A 22,884-nucleotide genomic window follows, 5' to 3' on the forward strand; every position below is an offset into this window, starting at 1 on the left:
GATGATCAGAACTGCTTAACAAAGTAGATAAATTATGACGAAAATGAACGTCCCAATGGCTGTGAAGCGGCTTGGGATACATCGGGTCGAGATGCCTTGGCAAAACACACTTCAGCCCTTTTCAAAGCCTCTCAGATTTCGGAGGCCGAGGCTCACCAAATCAGGAATGACTAATATGACTGCAAATCAAGTTTGGTGCCAGGCTTGCATTGAGCCTCATGCAGCTGCAAGCCCCAAGGTTTAAATAGTAGCAACAGCCGTCTCACAACGGAAACGCACAACACATGTGAGAATGTCATAAATAGACACGGTAAAAGATATCACACAAGACGAGTTATCATAAAAACACAAGATAATCTAAGTCTGTTTCATGTTACAATTCATCGAAAGCTGAAATAAACAGTTAAAATGCATATTGTAAACAGCTTTGTCTTTGGTCTTCTTATTAGAGGAGCATGGGGCCAAATAGTCGATGGGCCAGCGACACAAGGTGATGGCATCATTAGCCAGCAAAACACAGCATCGCCCGCCGATGTAACTGAGCCTTCTCCACTGGAGCCAATTCCTCCCACTGCTCCAACCGCACCAACAGTTCCGACTGCACCAATAGAGCCAACCGTCCCTACTACTCCAACTGAACCGACCCAGCCTTCTATACCTACGGTGCCTACTGAACCCACTGCACCGATTGATACGATCTCGCCGACTCAGCAGAGCGAAGGAACTGATACGACTGAGCCAACATCACCATCAGAGTCAATTCCTTCAACAGAGACTGCACTGCCGACAGAGTCAGTAACTGGCTCTGTAACTGACAATGTTGAACCTACGACACCGACTGAGTCTGTCACTGGCACTGTTGAACCTACATCACCATCAGAGTCAATTACTCAAACAGAGACTGCACTACCGACAGAATCAGTGACTGACTCTGTCACTGACACTGTTGAACCTCCGTCACCTACCGACTCTACCGAACCATCTGCTTCCCAACCAGGAACCGAGTCTGTCCAACCGACCGAGCTTCCAACCGATTCTATACAGTCAAATGAGCCGGCAACTGATTCCATCGAACCAACTGTGTCTGCTCAAGGGACTGCTGAGACAGATGTTAGTCAGGCTAGCCAACCAATTGAAAGTGCAACTCAGCCCGTTGAGCCGATAGCTCCTACACAGCCGTCTGAATCTATTGCACCAACTGAGCCTACAGTAGAAGGTATTCAACAGACTGAATCCGTTGCCGCGCCCACTCAGCCGACTGAATCTATTGCACCAATTGAGCCTACTGAAACGCCTGTCCCCTCTGAATCAGCAGAAACTCCAACTGGATTTATCGCCCCAAGTGAATCTGCTCAGCCATCAGAACAGCCAACAGAGCAACCAACGGAGCAGCCGACGGAACAAACAGAGCCTGCGGGTACTACCGAGAGCATCCAGTCTACAGAACAGGCCGAGACAAGCCAAGTGGAACAACCAAGTGCTTCATTAGCACCATCCGCGACAGAAGCCCAGACTGAGCCTATAACTGAGTCGGAAGTAGTCGTGCCATCAACGCAGCAAACTGAAGCTGTGACGGAACCGATTCAGTCAACTTTAGAGACAGTAGCTCCCACAGAAGTGCTTTCTACTGTACCTACTGAGCCTATCGATACCGGAAACGAATCTACGGTCGTACCAGAAAACACCCAGGGACCCGAAAATACCTCTAATGGGCCTACTGGTATACCTGAGGGAACCCAGTCATCCCCATCAGGCTTTAGAACACTTACTACCGCCGCCCCAGAGCCTACGGATGGGGTGGCAAGGCTAGACTTGACTGAGGCTTCACTTGGCCCAGGTGCTACATTTACTGAAGTTGCAGGACAACCAGCAATGTAAGCTTCCCAACTAAAATATTATTTGGAAACGATATAAGCTAACATCATTCTTAGTCTATTGGTAGCCCCTGCTAATGGTGAAGCAAAATTCACTCTTGAAGTCAAGGAACCTATAAACATTCCAGTAGATACTCCCGTCAACGTCAGAGTGTCACTCAAAGTTGAAGAACTCGGCACCAACGAACGCCGCAAGAGGTTCCTGTTCGAAAGGGCCAGTGCAGGTACACGTCTTCAATTGATCATGAATGAGAAAGAAATCTACGACAAGCAGATCAGGTCGACAGAGGGAAAGTTTCGACAGATCAAGAGTGAAAAGACTAGACTTGTACAGAATCCCATTATTGAAGTGCTCCAGAGGGCTGGTAGTAACCCTGTTGCTGTCACGGTTCGTGGGGTATCCTTTGTCGAAGCTTCTACGCCGACAAAGAAACCGAACATCCCTGTGGTGGTTTCAAGGACAGAGGTTGTTCCTGGTACTCGACAAGAATCTGCCCCGCCGGTACAAGAACCTACAGTCCAGCCTGAAGAACCAACTGTCGAACCGCCGCAGCCGAGCGTTCAGCCAAAAGAGCCGACTATTCAACCGGTGGAGCCGACTATACCACCAGAAACCACTGGGCAGGAATCCGTTCCAGGGGTTCAGGAGTCTACAGTACCGAGAGGAAGGCCGACTGCTGCACCAACTGCTCCCGGCACAGAGTCTATCCGTGGTACTCAAGAAACGGCGGTTCCCAGTGAAACTGATAGAGGCACTCGAGTCGAAGAGTCTGGAAGCTTGCCTACATTGTCCAACTTACAGCCCGAAACTGGGACTGGAACTGCCGCTGGCTTCCCTAGCACCGTCAATCCTGTTCAGTCTAGTCCAACAAGTACCCCTGGTCCTGTGCAGATCCGTCCGAATGAGGGAGGACATGGTGCTATGGTGAACATAGTTGTATTATACGGTATCCCTCTTGTTGTCGCAGTACTAGTTTGATATAGGCTCGGTTCAAGATATTGGAAGCCTTTTATATATATATTCTTTACAATACTACATTCAGATATCATGAGAAACAGGAAAACTAATCAATGGTGACGCTATTTCACAATAAACCATTTCGCTTTGCTCGGCTTATCTTATCGGCTAGCCGTAGACACGTGATACGGCACGGGTCTCCTTGTCAGACAATGATGGTGATGCACCCATCTTCTGAACTGTCCAAGAAAAGTATATCCAAGTGCAACTTTGGCTACTCGTCACATTGGGTCTCGTACTATCTGATCAAGAACAAACGTGTTAGCTAGTTGTTTGTCGAAAACGTGAGTATGATGTAAAGCCAAGATCGCTTTGATGTCGACATGAAAGACTTACATATAGCTGAGCAACCACCATGCAAAGGAAGACACAGAAACATAGAGCCTGCTTTTCAGCTACTAAATATAACATGCACTTCTGCACAATTCTCTGCACTTTCAAGTCTTGTTATCTACTTTCATATCACTTTCGCTATTACAATATGCAAGAGCAGAAATGCTGTTGTCATCATGTTGATGTTAATGTTGATGTTGATGAGGAAGTGTTTAATAACTAACCTTTAGAAGGAATAAGAGCTTTTATAGTAATTATTATGATTCTAACTTTATAAGTTATGATATATACCTTTAGACTGGATCTATATTAGTATCTAGGTTTAAAAACTGTAACGTACATGATAAGCGGGTGCAACAGACAAGCGAGTGCAACACAACATCACAACATCTCAGATAGAAATAGCAATAAAAACACAACAGACTATTAATTAAGTAAAATTAATCGCTATATTCTTCCATAGACATAGCGACAAGTATCTGACAGGTCCTTGCATTATGTCCTGTCTTGCCGCACGCTCCACAGCGCCTTTCCTTCATTCGCGGAGGCCCTCCTTGACCACCACTTCTCGATGGTCCAGCCACCGCCTGCGCATCAACATCCGTTTGATCAATTACTTGCCTTCCTTCCTCTACTGTCATCACCCCTCCTTTCTGTAGCCGGGTTCTTTTTGCCCTCCGCCGCCGGCTTAGTATCTTATTTGCCTGTTCAAGATCTTGGACCCTGGCCTCTAATAAGGCAACCTTATGCATAACTATCTTTGTTCCCTTGGAAGAAGACCTCAATGCTTCTAGAATTGACTCTGGAGAGCTACTTTTATGCCTTTTGATTCTCTTTTCAAGATATTCAAGCTGAGAGTCGGCTTCAAGGATAGTCTTTGGGGTCTTTGAGACCCAAGGGGTCGAGGGGCTAACTACCTCCTCCACAGGCGTTGGAGTCCGCAGCTGCACATCGAGCTTCGAGATTACACTTTCTGGGTCGAGAGGAGCAAGTCCGGCTCCTCTAAAGGCTGCTTTAATATTTTTCTCTGTCATTGTGGCCTGGTAGGCGGTGTAAAAAGCCGGCAAGAACTCGGTTTTGGAAATGTGGGTTACGGAGCATCTGATCAAATGCTCGATTTCTCGCCCGTAAGCCTTCTTAAGCAGGCCAAAGCACCCGACATCAAGAGGCTGCAGCAGATGAGACGAATGAGGCGGTATACAAAGCGTGATGATTTTATTTGCCTTGCAATATCTCTCAAAGTCGACCGAGTGGTGACTTTGGTGTCCGTCGAGGATCAGGAGACGATAGCGATTCTTTGATTGCTTGGTAGTACACCGGTCGAAGTGCTTTAGCCACTCGAGGACTATCTCGTTATCTGTCCAGCCATTAGGACTCGTCGCAATAGCCCAATCGCCCGGGAGGTTGCTTTCTCGGTACCAGTGGGCGAGGTGATATTGGCCCGCACCTATGATGAACGGCGGGATCGCTTGGCCCTCGGCATTGATCGCCTGAATGACTGTAATCCATTCCCGGTTTCCAGGCTGCACTGATTTTGGTCTTCCACGCCTTTCAGCACCTGTGACGACCATTCCGCTCGCAATAACGCCCATCATAAAGCCAGTCTCGTCAAAGTTGTAGATTTCATCAGGTCGGATGCCATACTTCGCAATTACATTTGCTACGAGCCTAAACCAGTTGCGAATAATGGTCGGATCTTCACATTTGGCTCTCTGGTAGTCATATTTACGGGGGAAATGCGTCTTGAGGTCTTTGTGTCGCTTGACGAAGTTAGAGGCCCAGCGCTTGCCGACAGGCGGCGTCTCGCGGTCGGCGAGCAATCGGTTAGCCATCTCCTCAACACAACGCAGTCGCGGGGGAAACCCTCGCGAATCCAGATCGAGAATGAACTGAACTATGATCTGTTCTTCTAGATCAGATAGTTTGCGTGATTTTGGGATAGAATCACGCGTAGAAAGGATACCCTTCTGTCGGCGATATAAAGTCCAATAACGGACCTGGTAGATGCCTGCGGCGCGTCGGAGACTTAATTTTGGGTCATTTTGAAGGGCACGAAGTGCAAGAAGAATCCTAGCCTCAATATTTGGGTCTGGCATATTTGGTGGTTGAAAATTAATTGATTAAGTTGAGAAGATGTAAATTGCGGGATTTTTTGTTGCACTCGCTTGTCTGTTGCACCCGCTTATCATGTACGTTATTTTTTTATAAGTTAATTTTAAATATATACTTTAGGACTTACGCCTCGAAAAGCATTAAACAAAAGCTGTTGTCATCTCTACGATGAGTACCAATAAAGATAATAGTCAAGGCACCATGTAATCCAAAAACACGCATTAAATCGCGCAAGCATACATAATTGAACAAATCCTATATTACCATACTTCAACGTTCATTGGAACCACTGCCCATCTCGTATATTCTGTTGTGCTCCAATTCATGCGCCTGCGGCTGAACAGATTCCCCGCTCATCTCGTGCGTCATTCGTGGCCTCATAGGTGTCAGTATCCCTTGGGATGTCTCACTCAGTGCACTTGGCGATGTTGGTTGACCCGTTCCAGTTTGTGGTGAGGCTGAACTGGGCCAGGTGAACGCCGTCGTTGTAGAGCTTCTCCAATCGACCTGTGTCCCAGGTTCTCCACCATTATGTTCCACACCGTCATCTTGTATTGATTTACCGTTGTTCTTGTTCCGCGACTGTCGCATGATCCAAAATATTGCGAGGGCCACTAGAGAAATAGCTGTAAACCCTCCAACCGCTCCGCCAATGATGGCTCCAAGATTGGTCGAGCCGGATGATGACGGAGGGGAAGATGACGGCGAGGTAGAAGAAGGAAGGGAGAGAGGCGATGTTTGTGAAGTGTGAGTTGACGTTGCCAAGTTTGGTGAGGACTCGGAATCACTCTGGGGCACAGGCATTGTCGTGGTAATAAATCTCGCGTTGTTCTGACCGATATACGTAAATGATGCGGTCAGTCGTCGAGTCGGGCGGGTCGATAAACATCTAAAGTCCGTTATCACGTCAGGTGAAAAGATATAGGTACCGCAGAAAGGAATCGACGTGTTGGTACTGAAAAGCAAGACAGTTAATTATAATCACTTGCGATTATGGATCATGTTGTGGTTCGCGTACCAGTGGAGGGCAAATGTGTCTGATGCACATTTTTCGTCGCAAAGACTTGGATCTGTAGCCCACTCCATATCATAGCATTTTTGATGTACAACCCAGTCGTCGGAGTTGTCAATTTCACCACAGATCATTGCTCCAATTGCTTTCATCCACATGCATGTTTCTTTGTTCTCGCAAACGAGGGGGATTCCGGGCCTTCCTGAAAGATAACCACAAGTTTCATCTGGGGCTATCGTTATGGTGTTTGCAGTGACGGTTGTATCTTGACGCTTGACCTCAGGACCATGAGGAGGCTTTGTCGCTCGGTCTCGTCCGCCGATTTGTGCTGCTTGCGTGGGTTCTGAGGTAATATACCCCTGCGAGACCATGAGGCAAAAGAATATTACAAAATATAGTATATTATTCATCGTGGTTTAAATAATCGGTATCATGAGAAAACAATTTTCGCTTCAAACTATCTGACAACTTGGGGTCTGGGTATTTGTCTTTACATGGGAGCAGCAATTCGCCTCACATCAACAGCACATGCGTGTCCATTGGAAATGTCAAGCAAAGAAAGATAGGTTGATAGACAACCCCGCAAAGAGTTGCAAAATATGGAAACCAATCATGATTTCGTTGCTATCAGTCATGAGGCCTGCCGTGCGACTCTGTGGCTGCGTTAGTGGCACAAACTGACAAGCCGATGGGCAAGAGCTGAGGGATTGTCTTGGAGGCGATGCATGTAGGCTGTGTGATGTATCGAATCAGGCTCTATGCGAAAGACGAAAAGCAAATAATGTTGGGGTCCAAATGACACATCACCAGGCGAGTGTCTCAGTAGACCACGAGTAAAGGATGAGGCTGCTACGAAAAGATCCATCCATGCTTCTGTAGATACGGAGACCACTCCGAAGATCTCAACTCATATGACAATAGTAGCCTCGTAAGTCTTAAACCTCTATTCTCCGCAAGCTTCTTTTGTTCTAATTCGGTGGATGTACCATGAATTTACTCAAATATCACGCTGCTTATGAACCTAAGAATTCTTGTGCTGTGACCGCCTTGGTACATAAAATGCCAACCTAATGACTTGGGTGGCGTTTCTCGCTAAGAAACTTGGGCTATCAATCGTGATTTTATCCAGGCAGGATCGAAGCCATAAGCTTACCAACAGACTCGAACAGGCTGTAAGAGGTAGGCTACACATAATGTCTCAACACATTTGCAGCGGTCTGGACTAGTTTAAGTCAATATGTCTGGGCGAAATGCATCCAGAACAAACAATTCTTGACGATCATCGAACCAGGACACGGTGCAATGCCTACATACATGTTGTATACTACGCGTGCATAGCCTCATGCAACTTCAGCCCCCATGTTTAAATAGTAACAGACATATCAAGAGGTTGTCATCAAGAATAACGAGGCTCTGATAATCGGAGCCAGGTCCATTAATGGGCCAACTTATATAACAAAGACAAACCTAACTATATTTTCGGCAAAATCACAACCACATACTCTATCTATATTTTTCATTGCCAATACTCATATAACCAAATGCATCTTTTGGCTTTAGCTCTTGTTGGTCTCGTCATTGGAGGTGTCTGGGGCCACACAGTCGAGGTGTTGACTGAACCATGCCCAACACTGAGTATCAATCAAGACAGAGCAAACTATGATCCACCTGAGCCTACTTATCCAGAAAGCTCAATTATCGCTGTGGAAGGCCCAACTACAGTTGAAGTAACTGTACTGTCTACAGTGATCGAGTCAGAGCAAGCCACTCCATGTGATACTACTGAGTCCGCATTGCCAACAGTCCCATACGAATCGGTACCAGAATCTGTCTACTACCATCCACCAATTGAGTCCGATGATGTAACAACATCGCCAGTGGATCCAGTTACTCCATGTGATACTACACAGACTTCGTCGCCAACGGTGTTATATGAACCGGTTACAGAACCTGTGTATCATGCTCCATCGATATTTATCACTGAGACTACTTCACCAAGTCAGCATGTTCAGACCATACCTACGGAATCTCAAACCCCGTGTACTGAATCAAGTGCGGATGCACCCATCCATTATTCCGAGCCCGAACCTGTTCCCATCCAGTCAACTACCCAGATCTACAAAGCACTAGAGCCTAGTAAGAACGATGTACCTCATTACCACCCACCTGTCTCTATCCCACTATCTGAGCCCGTTCATCCTCCAGTTGATAAGCCTACTGTTATCTTCCATACGCAACCTGCCCCATCAAGTTTCAAGACATTTACCAGCATTGTTCCTACACCTACACCTACGGAGCTCGTAGTTGAGCTAGATCTCCGCGATGCAACGCTGGGTCTTTATGCAACATTTATCGAAATTGACGGACGTCGAGCAATGTAAGATTCCACCATGTCAAAGTATCAATTGTGTGTAAGCTTACATGTATAATAGTCGACTCGCGCCTCCTCCAAACTGTACGGCAAGTTTCACCATTGAAGTCGATGAAGAAGCCGACTTCCCTCTTGGTAGTTTTGTCACCTTCGAGGCTTCAATCACAGTCGGAGACATCTGCCCAAACACCAAACGGAGGGCAAAGATATTCGAACGAGCAGATAGGAATGACAAGATACAGGTGATCAAAGACAATAAGAAACTCGTCAACAAGGAAATCAAAAAGACTAATGACAAAATCGAAAAGTTAAAGAGCAACAAATCCATGGTAGGGGCAGGTCGTGCTGCGTACGAAATCTTGCAGAACGGCGGCTCTAATTCTCTGAGCACTACTTTCAACGACGCATCCATTCGGTCCTCATGATAAATGAAAGAACCAAACATTGCGGTATAAGTCTAGGAGATTTCAATTTTACCAAGAGAACCGAATTCTCGACCTGAAGCTATCGCAATAGGTCTTATTCCAGTTACCTGGGGAATCATTCGTCGTTTTTATGATACAATCGGAAGGAATGGAGAGCATATGTTTTCCTCTTTATGACTTTTTCTCAGGCCTCGAAAGGGGGACATGATTTACTCACGAGTTAATGATTTATACTACGTCAGTCTTTATATGATCAACAAACCACTTTTATTAATTCTCTCTCCAATATGTTGATTTCGATGAGACTCAGGTGATCCTGTCTGTACTCTGTGTTCTCCTCATTGATATATGATACCATAATCGACCCCCTGGATATCATCAAAGTTTCTCTTGCAACTTCAGTCTAGATGTGTTTGTCTCTTTGGGCACAGTCGGTATACCCAAGGCCACCTTCTCATGGTTTTGTTCCTGCATTGCATTTGCCATCATGTCAGGTCCATCCTTGATGTTCTTTAAGTTTTCGAGTGTGAGCTTTGGTAGAGTCTGTAAACTGGATGATCATTAGCTCCTATCACTAACGCTTTGAACTAGGCTGTCTTACGAGATGGATGCATTGTTTGACAAAGGATTGCCCATGGCTTATTTATGATGATATTCCTTTCTTGGTGGTGCGATTGAAAACCTTGATGAGTCGGTTTGCAGTGCCAGCATCTATCCTCAATTCCTCTCTATATACTCCCAAGTTACCACTATTCCATGACCACAACTCCAAAGCGTCTTGATACCAACACCTCAGGACACTTCCCTGGGATACCTTCTTCCAAACTTCAGGGCCGGTTTGTCAAGACTCTGTCCCTTCTTCACGATACTCTAATGTAGGATTAGATCGGTTACTGCATAAAACAACACCTACCCTACGGGTTACACAGACCGGATCCAAGACATACATGGATACCCTGGCTTCTGGAGACCGATAAATTACAAATTCGGCTAGACAGACAAGCAAGATCCGTCTTGGAGGTAGTCAATTGGCCAGTAATAAGGCGACTGCAGAGACACTTCACCTGCAGGATTTGTCACATCGCAACCCCATTTGGCTCCCTAGCCTTGATGTCTCTTTTTGCTTTTCTTCAGCTTGCTCGATTCAGTGTCTAGTTATAGCATGAACCCATGCACAGAGCCTCAGACTACAGGGTCTCCCGCATCCCCAGATCACGTTCCATTTTTTCTTGCTCCTCCCCCCACTCGGCATTTTGCCCATCATTTTGCTGTGCTATTGGCAAAATTTGTAGCACATTGTCACCCCATGATTAATCACTGTCTAATTAAATGGAAATACATTGAATAAAAAGATGTGCATTTTGTATTAAGCAATAGATAGCTGGGTTTTACCCAAATGTCCTGACCCTCCAACACGACTTCTTCTATGAAGCCTTTGTGGCCGCCGCACCTTGGGTTTTCCACAGACATTCCGTTGATGGACGAGGAGATTATCCCTCCTCTTGCATAACTTCCCGCATTGCAGACAAATCCACGGTAACGTTTTCTCGTGTTTATTCCGCCAATGCTTGTTGAAATTTGCCTTTCTGAACGCTTTGGCACCTTTCGGTCGATAATCACATGCCGGGCAACTGATTTCTCCATCATCGGACTGGTTGAAGCTGGGGAAACCTGGCGAAGATCTTGCTGGTCTAGAGTCTGTCATAACATCTTTCTCTTTGAACTGAAATGGCTGTATATTTCCGTTCGCTATTCCTACATCAGAACAGTTCTCTTCTGTCTGTGGGAAATCGGCTGTGTCGAAGCCTTCTCCATAATGATATTGTGAATGAGCCATAGGTAGAACAACCTCCTGCGCATTCACGTGGTGACTGCCATAGGAAGGGGCCCCATAACTCTGATCGGATGACGGGGGTAAGCGTGGACGTGAGAAGTTGGGCACATAGACCATGAGTCCCTGTGCGTCTTGTGACGGCATGGACAATTGGCCAAAATCGAACCCTTCGGCTGCAACCGGTCCAATACTCACATTTCCAAAAGAGTCTTGGCCCACATCTTGAGATTGCTGGCTGGTATGGAACAAATGCTCGCCAGTAGCATGTGAAACACTCCCAATACGGGATTCTTGTGGGTTGTTGGTGTAAGCATCAACGGATGAATATGTCGAAGGTGACATACAGAAATCGCCATAGTCAGCATGCGCGGGATCGAAGTAGCCTGTTGTAGAGACTGTGGAGATTGTGGACTGAGTGGATTGTGGCACGTTGCAGTTTTTGCTAGACAGGAAACCAGAGCTATTTGAACTTGTGCGAGAGGTGTCAATCTCGACGACATGACAACCAGCAGGGAGCTCTGTAGCCCCTTGGAAATGTTGATGGCCAGGCGGCAGATCTGTGGTGCTCATATCCGAGGCTACGGATCCTTTTCGGGAAGCAAGTAGGGAATCCAGCCCAGACTCCGTTGCGAGAGGTAAGCATGCCTTGGATGAGCTGGGGGCAGACAGCTGTTCCTGAGAGGAAGATGTAGACCCGGAGCGGCGGGAGAAGAGGTCAACAACCTTCCGTTTGCCTTTCATCATGGCAGAATCTTTCACAACCACAGGTGCACTACCACTGTCTCTGACTGGACAGGCTGGGCTTTGGCCAGGAAAGTCATAATAAAGCCCACAACAATTGCAGTAAGCGCCGTTGGGAGACACATGGGTACATGTTGCTGCATGAGATAACATCTCTTCTGGGTTCGGAAAGACAAGCTTGCAATTGGAGAATGGACAAATCCATCTGTCGCGGTGGGCATTGAGGGGTGTTTTGTAGACAAATATGTCCAGAGCCATGACTGCAATAATCCTTGCCCGAGCAAGACTACCAATGGAGGCAGATATCCTCTCAACACTGGTAATGTTGGTAAGGGAATGAACCACCAGAAGTATGACACAAAACCTACATGCACGGTGCTTGTTGCGGAGGGACATCTCCAAATACTTCGACGGGAGATCCAGTGCAGGAGGTCGAAGGGGTAACTTCGGCAAAGGACGAAGACCGAGAGCTCTCGCCAGATCGTTGGGAGCTATGGATAGGCCCAGCCGTATTGGGAGTTTGAATGAAAGGCATACTGCTCACAGTGTACCAAGACGTGGGTTTGAACAACGAGATTTACCAACAGTTTATCCAAGTTGCGGAACAGCCGACAGAGTCTCGAGTGGGATCTCAGTCACTCAAGTATAGCCTCCACAGAAAATGGAAACACCATCATATCCCAGGCCAAGCTATTGCTTGCCAGTTTCTCGGCGTCGCTTCGGTCGTCCGAGCACTACATCGCGGGTTGTTTGTTGGTAGTTGGGATTCAACCAGAACATCCGATTTGACAATGGTTTAGAGTTCAATCACTGCATTCGGACTGCCTTAGAAAAAAGAAAGGTCCATATCCTGCAGGTCTACAGGATAGGTCTTTGTCGTATGTGATAGGCAGGAAAGCTCATCCTGCAGCTCGTTCTGTGATATTGAGTGAGTCAAGGCCATGGCTGTTTGGCGGGGAAAGTACAAACCATTGTAATCAGGAAGCGGCTCTTTCTCAGCTTCAGTCGATGATTGGGGCATTGATAGCTTATTGTATCCTGCATCGGCTTTTGGCTAATGTCGTTGTTGGCACAAATGCCCGTTTTCTAGGTGACGGAGCTAGGGTTGGTATGAAGTGGCTTGGTCGCCTTGTGAAAGCAGGGAATTGGCATGAAGAAAGGCGTCCATTCTGTCTTTGAGGCTCAAATGTAGACTAGGACCGTCTTGGCAGGGAAGAGGAAGGAGGGACTCGCGTGGGAGGGGTTACGTCAAGTTCGGCTGAGAGACTTGTTCTTGCCTTTGCCTGCCTGTGGCGGCCTGTGGCTGGAGCAGGCATGGTTGTTGCCTTTCACGTGTGGAAGGGAGGGAGGTGTTGCTTGTCAGGAGCATTCAGTTGGATCATCCCATCTGTTGTTCCATGGTTACGACAAGCAGGCTGGAGTGCCAAACGTGTGAAAGCGTAGCTAGTAGAGAAGGCATCCCGATACTTCAAGTCTGTCAAGAAGTCTCGAACACTTATAACGAACAATTGAAAGATTTCAATCGCTACCAAATTCAGCCTAAGTGAGTCTGTGCCGCCTTGCCCCCTCCCTTGAAAGCAGGCTCTGGGGGCTGAACACCCGGTTGTGTGATGAATGAGTCTTGTGGACCAATTGGAAAGAGACGTTTGTTCGGCATTGCTCAAATGCGCACTGTCTCTGAAGATCTTCTCACTATTGGCCCATTTCAGTAGCCTATGCGCCCGGGTCTGGTAGACGAGGCATTCTTGAGGTGAGGTCAGAGCCTGATTTGTATGTGGGGATATGAGGTTCAGCTCCCTTAGTCCCTGGATCATAACACTCAACAGACAATACCATGCATTTTGGGCCACAAAACTAAGATATGAGCGACCAAGGTCAAGGTTCGGTCTAAGATCTCACTGTATCACTTACCCTCTCATACCATTATTATTCCAGTTACGTGCTTTCGGACGGTATATGTACATGCCAAGCACCTGCACAACTTGAGTTCGATAACTCGATGAATCGTTCATGTGTACCTAGCTCATCAGTGCCTAAGAAAGATGGTTATATGTGATTTGCTGACTTACAAGCCTGGTTTTGTGTTGAACATCATATCATCATGGCAGAGATAGTCGGCTTCCTTGAGCTGGCGACCAACGTCATTAGAACTTCGGGAACGAATAAACGGTCTTTACTCTAGTCAAAGTCAATTATTAGTTATGCCAATGTTTATTGATCCAGATTGCAGATGGTAGGCCTCCTAGCGGAGCGTATGTGGAAGTTGCCGACTAGACAGTTTATAGTTTGAGCTAGGCAAGTTCCAGCTGTATCATTTGTGTATTTATAGGATCAAACCCCCCTCGCAGAAATAACTTCAAATCTGTTTCTAGACTTCATTTATTTAAAATACCCCTATACTCACTCGACTAGTACTGACAGTTGAACATCGTGTACAAAAACTTTTCTATTTTGACCACCTCAGACTTTACGAGGAAAAGCTTCTTTGACATAAGAATGTATAAGCTAAGTATTAAAATATTACAACAGGACCACTGGTACTGACTATATCCAGGGAGCAGCCTACATTGACATGCAGTGAGCATGATGTAGAAATCTATGACAGGGGCCAAGCGATCGAACATCTGAGGGCGAAACACGTTAGCTTTGTCCAGCGTCCTGGGCGCCTCGGACAGATGGATAACCATGGACATTGCTGGTACTGCTTTCATTGCGGCGCTGGGTTCAAAGATCATCGAAGCTTTAATTCCGATGGAGCAATGTGGAATCATTTAAAGGACAATCACAGTGATATAGCGGGTTGGACTTCTGGTGTATCCTGGACTTGAGTGTTCCATGATTTTTCTAGCCAAAAGCAAGGCGCCTTACCCCCCCAGGTTGTAAACAGATGTCTTTATAGTATCTCATTCTCTTGACCGCATTTCTTCTACTTTGATCTTCAGTCGAGTTACCACCTTACCATTCTCAAATTACAATACAAAGATATCTTGCTTAAACACCTCCCTACAAGAGTGTGTATTCCTAGTTGAATAGACAACCACAAACCCTTATGGTGACGAGCAGTGAAGCAATTTGCCCTACACAGGCAGGGCGCATAAAGCTTTGCCACGTCAGATCTAGGTGGCTGAGTAATTCATTTGCAAGAAGAGTCCTCCTATAAGATCAGATCATAATATGTTGGTTCAGACTCCGCGGTAAATGATAGGCCAGAATCGCAAGATATGACATGAGCCCTGCAAGCCGGGTCTTTCGAGGAGCATGGGTCTCGGGCTGGGTCAGCAAAAAGCCTAATAAGGTATTTGTTGCCCAATTTCTGTGTCTTGTGTTGGAGTATTTCCAACTGAATATTTCCCCACCCAAGTTCATGATTACTTCAATCCTAAGTGACCAACATTCCGCAAATCATACTTCTCAACGTCAAGTTGGACATCTAAGTCCTGGATTACGAATTCAACACTGTTCATATGGTTGTTTCTGACTTTATCTCCACATTCAGAGCCATCAATGACGACTAGAAGACGAGTGCAGTTATGGCTACAGGATTGGAGGCTGTTGGCGCCGCTAGCGCTATCTTGACATTCATAACCTTTGCCGGCAAGATTGTAGCCATCAGTTACAGAATCTATGAGGGTATTCCTACCGATGAGGATGAGCTTGAGGATTATGCTGGGCGAATGTTGGACGCGTCCGAACGGATTCGATCCAGAAACCAACAGCTGCATCAGGTCACGCCGGCTGAAGTCAAACTATCTGAACTCGCTGCAAAATGTGTCAAGCTAGCCGGAGACCTCCAAAAAGAAAGTCAAATCATTACTAGGCGGTATCAAAAGGGCAAGTTCCGCCGAGCCGTCTCCATGGCACTTCGCGCAAACGCACACAAATCAAAGATGAAGGAATTGGAACAATCGCTGGAAAGGTACAAGAAAGTCATGGAGACAGAATTACTTTTCAAAATATGGTAAGTGATTTGATGATTAGCAGAATATTGCGGCCATCATCCTGTGTCTAATGCTAGATTTTGCGACGTATGCTAACAATTTGAACCACATAGTGACAAGAGTGCGGCGATAGAGAGACAACAAAGTCAGGCATTCGCTAAACTCGAACACGACGTCCAAGTCCTTATCTCCAATATCGCCAGTGGTCAGACGAAGATCGAGAACCTTGTTGCAGAGGAAGCCCAGAAAACGCGGGAAGTGCTTAGCATAAACATTGCTACGCAGATTAAAGCTTCCGAAACGAGGGTGGTTACAGACACTCAGAGACAGCGGCTACTGAAGAGCCTCAAACCAGCACAAATACGAATGAGATACAACGACGTGATGTCTCCATCGGATGCTTCTTTCGAGAGGGTTTTTGCGTCCTACGAGAGGGTCTGCCGACAGGATCCTGGGCACAAAGACTGGAGAAAGATCATGAAGGGTTTCTTGATTGGAATTCCGGACAGAATAGAAGATGGTGTCAATGTCGGCAAAATCGACTGCATCTGGGAATCTTTCAGCTCATGGCTCCAGTCAGACGATCGTTTATTTTGGATCCAAGGGAAACCAGGATCTGGCAAAAGCACGCTAATGAAATTCATTATCGAAAACGACAATACGAAATGTCTGTTGAGTTCGTGGCGTCCGAATACGAGGATCATATCCTACTTTCTGTGGAAAATAGGACAAGAATCCCAGAACAGTATCAAGGGTCTGTTGTGCTGTTTACTGCACGATCTTCTCGACGGCGACGACCAGATGGTAGACAAAGTATTGGACCATTTTTCATTCTCGGGATTGAGAGACTTTTATCAGGAATGGTCAAGTGAAGAAGCTGAAAAGGTCCTCTTCTTCCTTTTGTACAGTGGATCGTGCTCGACCTGCATCTTCATCGATGGCCTTGATGAAATCTCCGACAAAGATGGCTTTGAATCACTTATACGTGTCCTGCAGAGGATATGGAAGATCCCTAGGGTAAAGGTTTGCGTCTCAAGTCGACTTGAGACAGGGCTGATTAGGAGGCTTGAAGCAGCGGGGCCTCAGAAACTGCGTCTACATGATCTTACCAGACCCGAGATGACCGTCTACATCCAGAAACAGCTGGCAGAATATTCAGAGGGGTTAATCTCCACCTCTAAACTTCAAAAAATGATCACCCTACTGCTCGAGAAGGCAGAAGGAGTTTTCCTCTAGATCTTTTTAGCAACGAAGAGTCTCATTACTAGAATCGAGAACGGTGACGACGAAGAAACACTCATGGAAAGACTTCAAGAGCTGCCTAGTGAGCTTGAAGCATTATACGAAGCTATGTGGTGTAGACTCAACACAAACAACAAAGTCTATCGCGAAACTGCTGCAATGTACTTCCATTATGTAATAGCTGATGGATGGTATTTTTATGGTCAGGATGCGGACGATAGGGCGGCGATGTTAATAAACACTCCGACTTTGGCCCAACTATCGATGATGGTGAAAGTCGAGGATAATCGGATGTTCCCCCCCACATTACACGATAAATCTCTCCAGGAGATAAGGCAGTTATGTGACGCCACAGAAAGGGAACTTGGTACGCGTTGCGCCGGGATGCTCCAGATCTCCGAAAGGTCAGTTTGCGATAAGGGTGACATCGCACGCAACTTGACGACCGAAATCTACCCGTTCACACGTTGGGTTCAGTTCATTCATCGCACAGCCCACGATTTCTTGGTTGATACTCAAGCGGGAAAGGACATCCTCAACTACTATAGTGGGAAGAGGACAATGATCGATTTCAAGATCAAACTATTCAAGTCTGATCTTTATCTCTCTGCCATTTATCACACGATTGGGGTAATGGCATCTGCGGAATTTGCGATCTCGCATTGTGTTAAACTTCAACATGAAGGCATTGAAGATGAAGTCATGTCGCAATTGCTTCAAGCCATCCAAAAACTTTGGAATCAAGGCGTTTTTATTCAAGTGATCGATCGTAGCGTGCCCTCATATCACTTGCTCCCAGCTCGCCTTGCATGTGAGCTTACGAATATGGAAGAATTCTTACTTCCTTGGATACTGAAATCACATTCATCTCAGGATCCTACTATTGCACTTCGCCATGTTTGCCTTGAGTGGAATGTTGAGAGGATGACAGGTCCTCCAACACACATGATCAAACAACTCATTTCTCTGGGCGCGGACCCACATGCGGTTGGCGTGACATTGCCGCAGCTAGCGAAATTTACTTGGTGGAATGCGCGTTTTACTCAAGAAACATCTGCATTTGAGTTGCTCTTGAGGGGCACCCTGAATAGGCTCAACCGTGGTGACCGTGACGTTATGCCCGAGATTCTCCAAGTCATAGACAGTATGACACCGTCATGTCCGGACTACTGGCGTCGAAGAATCATAGTACATATCTTCCAGGAACCTTTCGGCGACTACGCATATAATGAGCTACAGAACTGGGAATATCTATCGATGGGCGTTGACTGGTCAACGTTCGAGGTGAATATGCAGTATCTACTCAAGAGGCTACTAGCTTGTGTAGAATCCTGCGAAATACCTACCAAGGATTATAAAGTTCACGAGGTTGCAAACTCTGCCGTCAAACCCTACATACGAATCCGGAATTTTAGGCCGTGGCGGCTCGAGGATGGTGGGAAACCATCTTGCTATCGTGTCATCAATCAAGAATCCTGGAATAGTCTGTGTGATAACAGGTTCGGAACAATAGACTACGCAGACTTCAATCTTCAAGGGGTGTTGCGTAGTTGGTTTCCAGGCCCCGAGCATGACTTCCTGTTGGGAAGCTACGAGCGAGTGTCAATCGACGACGAAGTAGACGAAATAGCTTCTGAAGGCCTTGGGTTCTATAGAATTCTCAGTCAGAATGTCGACAACCGGTTTGGATAGAACGGCCCTGATATACAGGAAGATAGATGTAGAAAGTCTCTAGATATAAATCCTAATTGAGGGATGTCTTAATGTTGAACGTCAAGGCCAGCGAACCCTTTGCTAGTATTCAATGGTGGCATCTGTCTGTGCAGTTTGTGACTTCCATTTCTAGAACTTGAGTAGGAGTTCTCACTACCAATAAAACTATCGGTAGAACCATGTTAACTTCTTTGTTTTTGTGAATGAATAATAGTCATCATATGCAGAAGGGGTATCTTTAACCAACGTCATATTAATACCAAATCGATAGCATCAACAGCCTGATAGCGATTAAGAATTTTCTCTTCTTTACTTCCAAACCCCAACCTTTCGAATATCGCAGGTTCCTTGAGCTATCCTGGATAAATGACGCTATATGGAGGGCCTCAAATCTCTGTCTCACATCTCATTGCTAGTTGACAGCTGAATTCCCATATAGTTGGTCCCGATTGGTCAATTCCAAGACACGGCCTGCGAACTATGGAAGCAGTGGCTGCATAATATGGAAGATCCATCACTCCAAGGAAATTTCTTCTTCAAAATGACCTCAATTGTTGCACAGATCCCTTTTTTTCTTCAATCGCCCTGGCATCAGCCAGACCGCACCGGTAGATCTTTTCGTCTTACATCAGTTTTCGTCTCACGTCCCTTGAAGAAGCGGCACGTTGCAAATCCCAATCCTTGACAAACCCACAGTACTCGTACAAATCCTTGGTTTTAGAGCATTCCATTTCATGATTTATGATATGCTGTGCGTACGATCTGCTTCTCGTGTAGGGAGATTGCAGGAAAGAAGATATCTCGTACGTCACGAGAGTCGGTAGATCTTCGACAACAGAAAGAAAAGGAAGACCAATCTGGTATATAACCTCTCACTGAGAAGCAATCTGCAATGCATTATTAAAATACCAAACAATAGTCTATTCAATTTTGCAAGACACAACTGCCCATCATGACTGAAGTCCAAAAAGAAGCCCCAAAAGAAGTTCGACAAGAAGAGTTCGATGCAGTCCACGCCTACTTCATCGGGCCCAAGGGCTCCAACTTGCCTGATTTTCGAGCCAACATCAACACTATTCTTGATGAACTCCTCGCCGCTCGTCAGAGCTACTATCCTCAGGATCAGGTATCTCTATCATCACTTTCTTATCACCTCCCTGCCTAACATGTCCAGGCCTTCATCTCCAAAGAATACCGCCGCTCCCCAGTATTCCTCAAAGCCCGCTCCGATCTTCGTCTCGCAACCGAAAAAGTAGCACAACTTCTCGGTGAACACTCGGCACCGTTCTGGTCCCCTCGTTATGAGGCGCACATGTGCACTGACTTGACCATGTCATCCCAGCTCGGGTACTTCATGACTATGTTGTACAACCCCAACAATGTCGCTCTCGAGGCTAGTCCTATGACGACGCTTGTGGAGTTGAGGGTTGGACAGCAGCTTTGCAAATTGTTTGGATATAATATTGATCCACAAAAGAGTCCTCTTTCTTGGGGACACATCACCTGTGATGGAACAATTGCCAATTTGGAGTCTATCTGGGTCGGTAAGTGATCTCTCTACTCACCACAGGTCGGTTCATGCTAACACAATAAGCCCGAAACATCAAGTTCTACCCTCTCAGTCTGAGTCTCGCGCTCAAACGCGGAAAGCTCCAGTTCATTGCAGACAGGTTTTACGCCACTTCATGCTTCCACGCCACTACCAAGACCCTGTTCAAAGATCTTCAAGGATGGGATCTCCTCAACCTTCCCTCCGAGGTCATCCTTGATCTACCAGACCAGCTCAACAAGCAGTTTGGCATCACCAGCAAGTTTCTTGAGAGTGCTCTCCATGAATTCAACATCCAGTCCATTGGTCGCGAGGTTCTGGAGAAAGAATTCAAGGTCAAGGAGCCAACCAAGTACTTTGTCAGCAAGACTCGTCATTACTCGTGGCCCAAGGGTGTTGGTAAGTTTGACACACTACAAATATTTTACAACGACTAACATAACCAAGCAATTGCCGGTCTCGGCTCTGATAACGTTGTTGGTGTAGAAGTTAACAACAGCGCTCAGATGAACATCAAGACCCTCGAAGACCATCTCCACAAGTGTGTCGAGACCAAAACCGCTGTCTTTGCAGTCGTCGCTATCATTGGCTCCACCGAAGAAGGCGCCGTTGACAGACTCACCGACGTTCTTCGCCTCAAGAAGAAATTCCAAGATGAGCACGGTTTGTCGTTTCTTGTCCATGCCGATGCTGCTTGGGGTGGTTACTTTGCTACAATGCTGAACCCTGATAGACGTTACAGCGTAGAGGAGCAGACTGACGCAAAGCCTGAGCCGGAGTGGTACTTGGATCCCAAGACTGTCGAGGATATCAAGGCTATGGCTCAGGCGGACTCGATCACGGTTGATCCGCACAAGGCTGGTTACATCCCGTATCCTGCGGGAAGCTTGGTGTATCGTGATGGGAGGATGAGACATCTTGTTACTTGGTCTGGACCATACCTTTCGCAAGGTTCTGCTGAGAACATTGGTGTTTATGGTGTCGAGGGCAGGGAAGTACTCTTGGACACTTGAATTATCTTTCGCTAACAGTTCTATCAGCAAGCCTGGTGCTTCAGCTATGTCAGCGTGGTTCTCTAATCAGACCATTGGCCTCAATCACCAGGGCTACGGTAAACTCCTCGGCGAAGCAACCTTTACCAGCGCAAGAGTAAGTTACCTCCAATCCCTTCATGACAGAACAATACTAACAAATTCTAGATCTCAGCCCACTATGCCACCATGGACAACGACTACTTCATGTGCATCCCCTTTAACATGCTTCCATCCGAGAATCAAGGCAACAAGAAGTTCCTTTCCACGTCTGTCATGAACGAGCGAAAGAAGATTCGCGACCTCATCATTGGCAAGACCGACACAGAGATCTTCAAGTCGAAGGAAGCCATGAAGATCATTCGTGACTTGGGCTCTGACACCAACATCAACTGCTTCACTCTTAACTGGAAAGATGAGAATGGTGTTTTGAACACTGATCTTGAAGAGGCCAATTACCTCATGAAGAGAGTCGTTGACAAACTCTCCATCACTTCTCCCAACACTGATCCTTCTACCATTCCCATCTACCTCACTTCGACTCAATTTCTGCCTGAGGACTATGGTACTTGTGCACACAAGTTCATGGAGAGAATGGGTGTCAAAGAGTCTAACCAAAGCCTTTTTGTCATCCGAAATGTTGTCATGAGTCCATTCCCCACAAAGAAAGATTTCATCTCGACCATCATGAAGGACTTGGAGAAAGTCGTTATTGAACAGGTCGAGAAGGTCAGGAAGAGAAACGATCCCGGTGCCAAGAAACTAAAATTCCTTGTGCAAGGTTCACCAGATGCATCTGAGGTGTATCTTGTATTTCAGGCTTCGTTTCACAGTGTGACACGAAGACAGCAGGTCATTTTATCTGCCGAACTTGACGAAGACTTGAAGAAGTTTTACAATGATATCTTGAAGGACAGTCAGGATACAATCGTCATGTTGGAGACGTGTGATGAGTTGTATGTTTCCAAGGTCATTGAACGAATCTCAGAGGGAGTTGAGTTACCAGTGTCCTTGTTTGAGAATGGATTACAGTATGTTTCCCTTTCCTTTAGACATTCTAATTCGGTTTTAACTTTTTGCAGGGAGTATCAGAAGGAGCAGGGTGTCATCACTCTCAAGTCTGCGATCAAGAGTCGCCCACTCAACTCGATCAACCGAGACATCGAGTATCCTGACAAGTTCATGCCATTTTATCTTTACGGTTCAGAGGATGAATTGCACATTACGCACACTCTTGTCAAGTCGCCCAACATTTCACTTTCGGCCAGCAATGTTACTTTTGAACCCCCCATCCCATCATCAGTTACAAGCAACCTTCTCACTGACGGGTTAATCCTCGGTCTCGTCCAGATCCCCGAAGCATCCGTGCAACCATTTGCACAACAGAACAAAGATCTTGAAGAAGATTTTTTCTTTTCTAGTGGTAAGAAGTTTAAGGTTTCCATTTGGGAGGATCCAAAGTCTTATGATCAAGCTGGTCCTGGTTTGCTCAAAGACCTCGACGATGATTTGTACGAAGGCGTGATGACTCTTGGCGAGAATGTTTTCGTGGATGCGGAGGGACCAAATGAGGATCAGTTGAAGGATATCAAGGTTGAGTCAGACGCTTGGCAGAGAAAGTTGGATGAGATTGGGAGCGTTTTGGATGGAACTCACACTTGCAAGGATTAGATGAGCTGCATAATTAAGCT

The 22,884-nt window shown here is 46.3% G+C and overlaps 8 protein-coding genes across 8 annotated transcripts; 5 read left to right on the forward strand and 3 right to left on the reverse strand.

Annotated features, from left to right (window-relative positions):
- Positions 1 to 408: 408 nt before the first annotated feature.
- Positions 409 to 2,853, forward strand: FPOAC1_004305 (uncharacterized protein; the record flags this gene model as incomplete). Its single annotated transcript, XM_044848857.1, has 2 exons — positions 409 to 1,874; positions 1,932 to 2,853. The coding sequence occupies 2 exons, from the start codon at positions 409 to 411 to the stop codon at positions 2,851 to 2,853; spliced, it is 2,388 nt and encodes a 795-aa protein (XP_044707567.1).
- A 2,754-nt stretch (positions 2,854 to 5,607) lies between these two features.
- Positions 5,608 to 6,141, reverse strand: FPOAC1_004306 (uncharacterized protein; the record flags this gene model as incomplete). The annotated part of the gene is made up of 1 exon (XM_044848858.1): positions 5,608 to 6,141. The coding sequence occupies one exon, from the start codon at positions 6,139 to 6,141 to the stop codon at positions 5,608 to 5,610; it is 534 nt and encodes a 177-aa protein (XP_044707568.1).
- A 177-nt stretch (positions 6,142 to 6,318) lies between these two features.
- On the reverse strand, positions 6,319 to 6,720 carry FPOAC1_004307 (uncharacterized protein; the record flags this gene model as incomplete). The annotated part of the gene is made up of 1 exon (XM_044848859.1): positions 6,319 to 6,720. One exon carries the CDS (start codon positions 6,718 to 6,720, stop codon positions 6,319 to 6,321), a length of 402 nt encoding a protein of 133 aa, XP_044707569.1.
- A 1,170-nt stretch (positions 6,721 to 7,890) lies between these two features.
- FPOAC1_004308 (uncharacterized protein) lies at positions 7,891 to 9,145 on the forward strand (the record flags this gene model as incomplete). The annotated part of the gene is made up of 2 exons (XM_044848860.1): positions 7,891 to 8,726; positions 8,782 to 9,145. 2 exons carry the CDS (start codon positions 7,891 to 7,893, stop codon positions 9,143 to 9,145), a joined length of 1,200 nt encoding a protein of 399 aa, XP_044707570.1.
- A 1,643-nt stretch (positions 9,146 to 10,788) lies between these two features.
- Positions 10,789 to 12,255, reverse strand: FPOAC1_004309 (uncharacterized protein; the record flags this gene model as incomplete). Its single annotated transcript, XM_044848861.1, has 3 exons — positions 10,789 to 10,836; positions 10,905 to 12,036; positions 12,089 to 12,255. 3 exons carry the CDS (start codon positions 12,253 to 12,255, stop codon positions 10,789 to 10,791), a joined length of 1,347 nt encoding a protein of 448 aa, XP_044707571.1.
- A 2,995-nt stretch (positions 12,256 to 15,250) lies between these two features.
- Positions 15,251 to 16,894, forward strand: FPOAC1_004310 (uncharacterized protein; the record flags this gene model as incomplete). Its single annotated transcript, XM_044848862.1, has 2 exons — positions 15,251 to 15,678; positions 15,772 to 16,894. The coding sequence occupies 2 exons, from the start codon at positions 15,251 to 15,253 to the stop codon at positions 16,892 to 16,894; spliced, it is 1,551 nt and encodes a 516-aa protein (XP_044707572.1).
- A 390-nt stretch (positions 16,895 to 17,284) lies between these two features.
- FPOAC1_004311 (uncharacterized protein) lies at positions 17,285 to 18,592 on the forward strand (the record flags this gene model as incomplete). The annotated part of the gene is made up of 1 exon (XM_044848863.1): positions 17,285 to 18,592. One exon carries the CDS (start codon positions 17,285 to 17,287, stop codon positions 18,590 to 18,592), a length of 1,308 nt encoding a protein of 435 aa, XP_044707573.1.
- Positions 18,593 to 19,565: 973 nt separating this feature from the next.
- On the forward strand, positions 19,566 to 22,864 carry FPOAC1_004312 (uncharacterized protein; the record flags this gene model as incomplete). The annotated part of the gene is made up of 7 exons (XM_044848864.1): positions 19,566 to 19,739; positions 19,788 to 20,157; positions 20,208 to 20,561; positions 20,610 to 21,157; positions 21,207 to 21,311; positions 21,362 to 22,224; positions 22,276 to 22,864. The coding sequence occupies 7 exons, from the start codon at positions 19,566 to 19,568 to the stop codon at positions 22,862 to 22,864; spliced, it is 3,003 nt and encodes a 1,000-aa protein (XP_044707574.1).
- Positions 22,865 to 22,884: the final 20 nt, after the last annotated feature.

The sequence above is a fragment of the Fusarium poae genome, chromosome 2, assembly GCF_019609905.1.
Source record: "Fusarium poae strain DAOMC 252244 chromosome 2, whole genome shotgun sequence".
NCBI lineage: Eukaryota > Fungi > Ascomycota > Sordariomycetes > Hypocreales > Nectriaceae > Fusarium > Fusarium poae.